The 10,948-nt window shown below is 30.4% G+C and overlaps 1 protein-coding gene across 6 annotated transcripts in view; it reads left to right on the top strand.

The window, feature by feature from the left end:
- LOC102676221 (glutamate receptor ionotropic, kainate 1) overlaps window positions 1–10,948 on the top strand; it is a 153,303-nt gene that overhangs the window by 99,468 nt on the left and 42,887 nt on the right. For all 6 annotated transcript variants that reach the window (XM_031508779.1, XM_031508781.1, XM_031508778.1 and 3 more), the window contains exons 6-8: window positions 3,194–3,247; window positions 6,689–6,853; window positions 8,828–8,980. In XM_031508779.1, coding sequence (XP_031364639.1) covers window positions 3,194–3,247; window positions 6,689–6,853; window positions 8,828–8,980 — 372 coding nt within the window. The remainder of the gene's footprint in view (window positions 1–3,193; window positions 3,248–6,688; window positions 6,854–8,827; window positions 8,981–10,948) is intronic.

Here is a 10,948-nt window from a genome sequence, read left to right as displayed (position 1 = left end):
AAAACTACGATTAAAAAAAAAAAAAAAAACAAAATCTATCACTTCTCTACTGAATGCAAGTGAATAATGGACAGAAAACTGTTCTAGGTATGAAATTTTTCGTTAATATCCTCATTTTTCAATATCCTCAGAGAATCGAATTTGAATATATTCCATCAAAAATTAGATAGCTACATTGATGAATTTTCAATTTGATTTTCCTAGCCTAAAAGAATTTAATTCTACATTTTTTTATTCTTCACATGTATAATATATAAAATTTTTTGCAGTCTTTTCTTATATGTAGAATTAACTCTATCTCTATTTTATCCTGATAACTGGAACACTTTGTACAAATAATTGATCGTTCTTCAAAAATTTAGTATTCCTATCATAAGAGCTTCTAGCTCGAAATATATATTCAATAAGTCATAAACAGTAAAGCAGTATAATATCCTCGAAATTCATCGACTACTATATTTTATCGACTTCCATAAAACAAGATCTTCTATATACTCGCGTTATTAATATAAAATTTTCTCCATAATCTATAATTTATCGGAGAGAAAAATAAACGTATCCTCGATAAAAAGAAAATACGAAACGAAAAATCTCATCATCGATCGAAACATAATTTCTAATAATGCTCTCAGGGATTAAAGATGGATCCGTCCATCCGTAACAAGTTTTGCATATTTGAGTTCACATTTGCACGCGTGGAAAAAGTGTGAAACACGGTGAATCAAAGGGGAATAGGAAACGTTGGCCAAATGGAATTGCATCGAATGTATCACCATGATCGAGCTTATCCTCCAAGTTTTGGTAAATGGAGAACTACCATCGTTTGAATTCGAATGCAGAGGAGAACCACTCGAAAGGGTAATTTTCTCGATGGAAAATTTGTTCGATGTCCAATCGTAGCTCGAGTATTTTCAAATGCATATTTAATTCCAACGTTGCTATTATTGATAACATCGGTTATTTTGTTATTAATCTATCAAATTTTTCAATTTTTATTTGAAGATTATTCGAGTTCTTTTTTTTTCGAGTAAAATAAAAAAAAGTAACAGGATATTTAGTTGCCAGCGAGTTGATGAAATTTTTTATTGCGAGAATCAAATTGCCGGAAGGCTCTTGCGAAGATCCTCAATCTTTCAAAGAGTATATTAAGACAACTTAGTCCGACTAATATACTTTTCTATAAAATTCTTTAACTCTCTTAAAAATATTACTCCGTCAACAACTCATCGTTTTTCAGTATGTTTATATATTGTATTTTCTATCTGTTATTCCAAGAAATTCTCGTATTTGCAAGTATTCTCTGTTTTCAAATATTCTTTCTTTTGGTGTTGTTCGTAGATATTTATAAGAGATAATATTTCATACCGCTACAAACAGTTGTAATTTTCTCTTAGATTGCATCCTATATTCTTTTCAGGAATTTACAAATCAATTTCACGATATATAAATATTCACTGCAATCTAAAGAATCTTTCTCATATCTTATTTTCCAAAAATACGAAATTAATTCCATATTAAATCGTATAAACTTTATATCAAATCCGATAGATCTTCCAAAAATTGGATCGCGCTAAAAGCAGTTCCAAAATCGATGGGAATAAAACGAAAAATCTACGAGAATTTGACGATTAACGTTTGCTTTTTTTTCTTTTTTCGTACCTCTTCTATACTCTATAATCAAAATCCTGTAAACTAAAATCGTTGCGGTTGTAAACCATAGATGAAATGGTGCGTTTTCACAGCGCTGGTTCGACGAATGTTCGCGGTACAATGACGAATATCGTCAATTTTCCTGGATCGGTCAGCAGAATCGCTCGACCGATATTTTCGAGCAGATTCATCTCGTCACCATTGAAACACGACCTATCCTGATCGAGGAGACGATGTTTTCGTCCACGATTTTCATCCTCTTTTCACGCGCATCACTCTGAAAATTTGCATTATCCACGAAGAGCATCAGAGTGTTATTCATTATTCTGTTATTAAAATTGATTCGACGAGTTTTTTCGCTATGTTCATTGCCACTCGACAAATTCACGGGATAAAAATCGATTTAGAGTAATAACGAAAAAAGGAGCAACGACAATTGACAAAGAGATTGACGATTGACAAAGGGATTGATGAGAAAATGCCTTCGTTTTAATCAATAGAGGATCGCTTTTAGCCTCTTTTTTTCTCTCTTGTAATGCCATTTCTGGATTAATTTTAGGCTTTTTGACTTCTACGTGGATTATATTGTAGATAAAACAAAAAAACGAAAAAAAAATTTTTTTGATCGTTGAAATTCGTCGTTCAATGTGCATTTCACCATGATACGAATTATTTCGTCTCTATCATTTTATTACATCATTATTGTTATTATGTTTGAACATCATTCGTATGCTATTTGACAACAACAAATATGCGATGTCTTTTATAACGTCTAAAAGAAAGTTGATGGATAGACGAATATCACTGGATGAATTTCATTGGTTGATCCCAAACCTTCTTCTTGCTTCCAGTCGAAAGGCAATCTTAGCTCAAACCTGGTAGAAGGAAATCCGGTATTTGCATGCTACGTCCCGTAGGGATTTTTGCGGATATCCCTTCGTTGCTTGAGTAATCAAAAAACCTACGTGATTCTCTCTTTCTATCTTCAACTCTTCCTTTTACGCGTTCAACCCTCTATCTTGCTTGTTTTCCTTTCGCTCTTTCATTTTTCCACCTCACTTTTATCTCCTATTCTTCTCTCTCGAGGAAATCCGTACACATTTCCATTTCTACGAACGGTTTCCGATTTTCTTGAATCACGTATGGAATTAAGGATATAAAAATGATCGTGATATACATCGTTTCGCGTGTTGAAATATTTCTTTAAACGGTTTTAATCATTAAAAAGGCCGTCGTTATTTAAAGTGGATGTCATTCGATTATTATTTCACGCTATCGAAAGATTTATTTTTCTTCAACTTTTAAAATTAATTTTATTTCATATATCATCGGTGTGAAATATTGAATCTATTCGATAACATATCGAGCTTTCCAAAAATTCAATTATCAAAAATTCAATTATCAAATATTTCCTCATCGAAATCATTTCAACTTCAACTTCATCCTTTTTACGATCCTTCTTTCAAAATACAAGAAATTAAATTTGGCATCCTCATCCTCCGATTACACTACTAATTTCTTCTTCTTTATGTCTATGTTACAGATCCTCCAGCTGCAAATGAACGATTACAGATATCACTACATGTTCACCACGTTCGTAAGTATTCATCAGTAGTAGATATTCTGACGCGTTTCTATACCGATGGAAATTGGAAACGGAGCTTCCTTAATGAAGCACACGCTTTAAATACAACCCCGTGGAAGTTGGTTTTGCTCCTTTGAAGGATTCTAAATTGAGTACTCGCGAATTCGTTGCTCTTCACTTAATTAACCGACCACAAGTAGAGACTGTCAGTGGGTCTGTCGTCGTATCCAAATTATGACGAACATTACACGAATGCTCAATTATTAGCTTCTTAACATTTGAAAAATTAAATTTAAATAAATATGTTAATTAAATATCAATTGAATACGTCAATGATGCTTTTCATTGTCAATACTTAATAATTCTGATTTTTTCTCGGTTCAGAAATTTGGAAAATAATAACTTCGATGAGGTGTTTGTTAAAGCAAAAGATCGGAGCAACTATCTCGAAATTCAATGTCAATTTAGTGGTATCAAAACGTGGCGGAAATTCATTCGTTTTGCACTCGAGTATTCTGTTTCCTCCCCTGTTTTCGATATCATTGCATTCCACCAAACTTCACTTGGAACTCGAGCACAGAATTCTGTGCTCGATTGTGAGTGCTTGAAATCGTTACAAATATATTTCGATTATCTTTTAAAAATGATTGTGAGTGCCTGAAATTGTTGCAAATATATCTCGATCATTTTTAAAAATCATTTCGAATGAAGTTGCACGATCTTTGACAGTTGCATCTGGTTTCGAAATGCTATTCGCGAAAATATCGTTGGATATTTTTCGATTTACGATATATTGGTCAGAAATTGATAAAAAATATATTGAAAATAAAATATGATTTTCGAAACAATATTATTTATATTTTCTATGAAATAATTGTACATATTTCGTGAAATTTTATGAATTTTAAAATAAATCACACGATAAAACTTATATTTATAATTTCAAAATTGACGAGTACAAAAGGAAATTTGATAATTCCATTTTTGTTAATTCTCTCTTTTTCTCGTCATTTGTAAAAGCTTTGATATGCCGAAAAATTGGAAAGCTCGACGAGTCGTATATTAAAAATTTTGTAAAAATTGTAAAATTTAATTTATTAATTTTCTATTTTATGATCTTATCACGAAGCCAAATCAAACGTAAAGCCATTCTTTGACGTAAATGTATATGGGATATCAGGGCACACGTTTATTCAAAGGATCGTTGAAGCGTCACGGATTCGGGAAACATGACAGAGCAATAAATCGTGCAACCGCGTTCCTCGATTACTCACGAATCGATGTAAATTAACCGGTGGTATTTGTCTATCAACAGCATTCGAAAATGAATTTCCCAATGAACGCGGAGCATCGCAATCATTCGCTTTAAGGATCGCATCCATAGAACGATAAATCGAAAATATATTCGTTTGAAGTTTAATGAACGATTAATACATTTCGCATTTCTTTTTTTAATTCGTGTTACCTGAATATATTTATTTTAATTACAAATTTAACGCGACAGGAGTGTCGTTAAATCTCAAATATAATTAACAAACGTGCAATTTTCAAATAATATAAAAAACACGAATAAACCATATATTGAAACAATATACGATTAAAACGAAAGATATTGAATATAGAGTAAAAAAATTAGTGTGAAAAAAATCCTCTGTTCTCGTACTACTGTTCGATATATCAAAATTTATTGCTTACAATATCAATCTATTCGTTTGTCTCCTTCTTTTTATTCGTTTATACTATCTGCTCCTCCTGGTATGCCATTTTGTTTACTTGTTTATCCAGTTTGTTATTATATTTACATTCCTTCGTTCGCTTACTTTTATTCGTTTGCACAGCGTATTAATCAATTTTTCGAATCGCGACTTTTTCATAAAAGAAAAATAGATACGAATATTATCTGCATCGCGCGTTAAATTCATAATAAAAATAAAACCTAAAATCGAGATCAAGATCACGAAAAATACGCATTTTGCTAATTACAAATTGAACACGAGTTGGAGAAAAGCCTATTCTACAAAAAGAAAAAAATTTATTTAAAACAATCAATCAAAAACAATAATAATTGACTTCTGTCTCATTTTCAACCGTTTGAATCTATCTTATCCCATTTGCACCGTGAATTATAGATATTCTGTATACACAGATTGAGAACAGTGGAATTACTCGTTGGTCGACGAGATGAAAATTCGAAATGAAACTAACTGCTAATTGTGACATTTATGAGCGGGCAAATATTGACTGAAATAATTATTCTTGATCAAACATAAAGCGGTTGACAAAGGATTGTCTATGAATTTCACACGATCATCGATCGTGTCGACTATTGTTAATGTTACTCACGTCTCGCGTAGCGGTTCGGTAATACCTTCATAATTGTCGATCATTCGAAACGTAACCGCGTGACACCCGTGAAACATGAACTCTCACGAGAGAGTCTAATCGACTCGCATAATATTATATCCCGAAGAAAACATGTGCATACATCAGATATGAAATAAATATCACGCTTCACGCGACAAATTGTCACGAATTCAATGCTTACCAATGACATAACATGGAGGAATGTATGAATTAATTGTGTGAAGCGAGGTTAATGACACGAAGATTATAAACCGGTTTCTCGTATAAATTTATTAATTATCGAATAAAAAAATCCGTGGAAATTATAATTGTGAATAATTGTAAATTATATTTAACCGATTGATTGCACTTCTAGAAAGTCTATAAACTTTGGAACCAATCTATGAACTTGAAAAAAGGGTAAATTAAGCTTCTAAAGATCCGACGATAGCCGTACAGTTCGCAATAATGTTTCCCTTCGCTTTGAAAAGACTGTTCTTCGATCCTCCAGGTGAATTAAGATTGGATAGATTTTCTTGGACAAAGAGAAATCGACAGCCAATATCTAACTGTTTTAAAGAAAAGTAGAGACTTTCGCCTATAGATAGGATCGCTTTCATCGAGATTTTCAAAGAAATTTTAATCCACTAAACGAATCCAATATTGGAAAATACAGTAGCTATCATAGTAGTGTTTTATTAATAGGATTAACCCTTCTTGTCTGGATAATGTTTTATTAATGTTTTTTTTTTAATTTTATTTTATTATTCCTTTTTTACATATGAAAATAATATATCGTGAGTGGAATAAATTGGAAAATTTGCACAATAATATTTTCCGAAATAAGAAGAAATAAGAAGGAATTAAAATTTAAATTTTTAAAAACTCAAATCCAAAATATTACGAGATCTCGAAATTCTTGAAATGCAGAATATTTATTAATGAAATGAAAACATATTCATATCGTTATTATAATTTTATAATTTTATTTATACGAATTAATATTTAAATTTCGAGAATTTCGAAGTTCTAACTATCCTATCTCTACACTTAATAATAATGGATATGAATATACTTGGAATAAAAGAGAAAAAAAAAAATGATTTTTAGGACATAGAGACATTCGATCTGGAGGATTTCAAATACAACAGTGTGAACATGACTGCGTTCCGTCTTGTGGACCTCGAGGAACCAAAGGTGGCCGAAGTTCTGAGACAGATGGAACGTTTCCAACCGATTGGCCACGCTATCCTCAACAAAACCGGAGTTATCCAGGTTGGTGGAAAGTTCAAGTTACTTCGAGGTGTATGCTCGACCGCCGGAAGTCGCTATCGGCCTCAAAACTCGTTACACCCTAGCCCATTGAAATGGAAAACGGTTTTCTACGTTTCCGTTGAACGATCTCGCGCTAACTTTAAGAAAGAATAGTCAATGCCTGATATTCTTTATGGAAGTCTCCTGATTTACATCGTATAACATCCGAGGATATCGCGCATGGATGGATAAAAATCGAAGACATGAGCTAAAAGCATTCCATTTTGGAAGATCCATCCATTTTAGGCGAGAAGAGAAGAGAATAAATATTGTGTAGTCCAGATACAAAGCGTGAAGATTTAAGATAATTTATCGAAGCTTTATTCGATTTTATGATAAAAATAATTCACAAGATTCTCTGCGGTTTTCTTTAAAAATTTATGATTGTATAACGACAAAAATATAACAGGGAATCGTATTTTTTTTTTAAATCATATCTAAATTACATAAACTACGTTATTATCCTCCAAAAAATTAGTACACGAAACAGATATTATAAATGAAGAAATCCTGGACGAAATTTTAGAAAAACGAATGATTCAACGAAAAGACTAAAAATTACAAGATCTGATTCGAACGACAATATAATAAAACGAGAATTTGAATAAAACAAAAACGATTGCAAGAAGAATTTTCTGCTATCAACGATGTTTGTTTTAATTGGCAACGATGATTCACGAATAAGTTATACGGCGATGAACAAGTGATATATTGAACTCGTTTGATAGGTATCAATCGGGTTTCGAGTTATTGTTAATAAACTGCGAATGAAAGATGTAGTTTAACGTATCGTACAGCGGAAAATTATACGTCGAAGTGAGATGAAAGTATTCGAATATGGAATAAATTGCAGAAAATTATAGAAATCAGCGAATGAAACGCGTAGAAGATTTGCATTAAAAATTCGATACATAATAACGTTCTCTCGATCCAGAAATTACTACGTTAATTCTATTTAATTAGGTTAATATTTATGAACTTAATCAGTCTGTAGCTACGTGTTATCGTATTCGTTCGGTTCCCCGACATTTCGTTGCAATTTTCTTTATTAGTTTATCTTGTTAATAAACGTATAATTTTCTTTCTGCATGTATTATATCAGATATATATTACAATTTTTCTTCCGTTGTTATTAAATAAAAATTAGAGAAGAATATAACATAAAACAAAAACAAGTTTCGAGTGGAGTTAAAATTAATTCAATATTAATCTGAAAAAAATAACGAAAGAAAAAGAAGAAAATGTCAACAGCATTCCATTGTCGATACTATGTCAACAATTAAAAGCGATATTCATTATGAATATTGAAACGAAATCACTCGATCAAGCGTATTTAAAACACGATCCAGTTTCTTCTCAAAAACTTCAATAACCATATTTTTGATTTTTTGATCAATTTTCCACGAATATAAATAAAAAAAAGCTACAAAATACAATTGTTACTCATCATCATAACAAGCTTTTAATTTCTCTTGAGAAAAAAATGTTATTGCTTTGTAAAAATTATAACATGATATGTGCAGAAAGAAAATTATACGTTTATTAATAAAATAAACTAATAAAGACGCAAATTATAAAGATCGATTCGATTTTTCACCGAGAAATTTGCCGATATAGTTTTGATAAATTTCAAACGAAAGATCGAAGAGCGATTTAAAATAATGAATAAAATTGTTCTGCGTTCCTTTGCACTTCTTTGCAACTTTTTATTGTTCGGTAAATTATGAGATTCGAGACAAGAATCGACAATTGACTTTACAAAGTAAAACTTCTGTCTTGAATCCGCAGAGAAAATTCGACATAGTTTATTATACCACTTGTCCGATAAACTTTTTCTAAAATCGATTTACGCGAAATTGGGTCGGATAAGAAGAAAGATCGTGATAAATAGATACGAGCAACTTTTCACACGAGGGGAAAACACGTATGTTTCAGGCAGAACCAGCTTTGGTGTACGACAGTGTGCAGGTTTTCGCACACGGTTTGGCGGCGTTGGATCGAAGCCACGACCTGAGGCCCGCCAATTTATCATGTGAAAAAGAGGAGCCTTGGGACGATGGTTTGTCCCTTTACAACTACATTAACGCCGTACGTACGTTCTATAATTTTTGATTATCGAGTTCGTTTACTAGCGAAACCGCAATGCGCAACACAAGCAATTTGAATGTGAAAAGTTTTAATACTGATGAAACGTGGATAATGAAAGAGATAAAATACAAGAATAAAAAGTATCAATTTCTTGCTCGACCTAGCAAAGAAATTTTTGAAGAATTCATAAAATAATGCAACAAATTTTTGTATCAAATTCGTAAGAAATTACAAAGGAAATTAGAAACTGAATTGAGAAATCCTCCCATAAACTACCACGATAAATATTTTATGAAAAATAAAATCGTGAACGTAACTAATTAAATCACATTATTTATTATAAAATATATAAGTATATCACTGATATTAATTATACAATGATATAATTATTTATTTAATAATTTCCCTGCTCTCTACTGAGATTGTATAAATTTTAAATCCATTCCGATTGCGACAACCTGTTCCATTCGTCTCTTATATAAAAATTTATTTATTTTCAAATAAATAAATTTTTCTTTTTTAAGTTTGCAAAACGTTCAAACTTTTGATCGTTGTGCAACGCAATTAGCAAAAAAAATTGTAAAAAGAAAAAAACCTAAATCCATAAAAAATAAAATCTAAATTGCAAGAGATTTTATCAATATTTTTCATTTTCATGATAATGAAAATGAAAAATAATTGATAATTAAAAGCATAAAAGAAAAAAGAATATAAGCGAAATAAGCTTCCCAGAAAGCACTACACTATTTTACCCATCTACTTTATCTACTTAATTATTCAATTATACATGCACTTAAATAAATTATATTATATATATAGATATAAATATAATATATTATAATATATTTTATTTAATCAATATTTTTTTATAATCTAATATTTTTTTCCTATAAAAGAAACAAATGAAATAAATTTAAATACAACACTGAAATATAACACTGAAATACAAGACATTCTCTACCTATCTTAAAAATTCTTTTCATATATTGAAGAATTAAATATTTTATTTATAAAACTTGCCTATCAAAACTTTAAGAGATTCTTCTTCTAACTCTATTTACATTACGACACGATGTGATCTCAAAAAAATAAGGATATAAATGCAAATAAGGATAGTTAGTGAATGAAGTCGTAGCTATCAAATATTAAAGATTTGATGGTTTACAATGAGGAAGTTCAGGGATGACAAACGATTCATGAACACATTGAAAAGGAATTTGTTTTAGATTCTTCTGGAAAACTTTGAATTATATAGAATAGGAAAATCGAGGATATCTTCTACTAAGAGGAAGAACACATCACAATTCTTACCAAAAATCTATGTTTTTATGTTCTTTTGATCTTACTTAAAAATTGAAATTTATCTCATAATAAAAAAGAATGAGGTAATCTTTGTCCTACTCCATTGAAAGGTTCCGCTGAGAGGTTCCTGAAACAGACTATATAAAAAAATTAGTAAAATTTAATAAATACTTTTTAGCAAATGAAAATCAAAAATCTTCTTCCTTTTCTCGGATTTTCTTCGATTCGAACCTGTAACAAACTCAATTTCAATTAATAATTAAAAGTAATAATTAAAAAATAATTCATATTTGAAAAAAGAAACATTAATCAAATTATTAAAATACTACATGTTAAGTAACTCAACTGAAAACAATCTATCAAAAAGAAAAAAAAATGCCTTTCAATAATTATATTTATAATTAAATTTATAATACTTTTAATAACAAATGCTCTTAATGAAGGGGAGCTGAAAAGAAAAAATGACGAAAAGGTAACCAGAAGGATTACCAAAATAGATATCCACTCAATATAAACTCCGAACAAACCGTGAGTGGAACATTTTATATCTCGCAACACTACTATACTAAAATTTTCAAAGAAAACACGAAGAGTGCTTTTTTTATGCTTTTGTATTTGCAACACAAATCATAATCCAAAAAAAAAAAAAATAAAAATAGAAAAATT

The sequence above is a fragment of the Apis dorsata genome, unplaced genomic scaffold (genome assembly GCF_000469605.1).
Source record: "Apis dorsata unplaced genomic scaffold, Apis dorsata 1.3 scaffold_99, whole genome shotgun sequence".
Classification (NCBI taxonomy): domain Eukaryota; kingdom Metazoa; phylum Arthropoda; class Insecta; order Hymenoptera; family Apidae; genus Apis; species Apis dorsata.
This window is presented reverse-complemented; position numbering and strand designations above follow the sequence as displayed.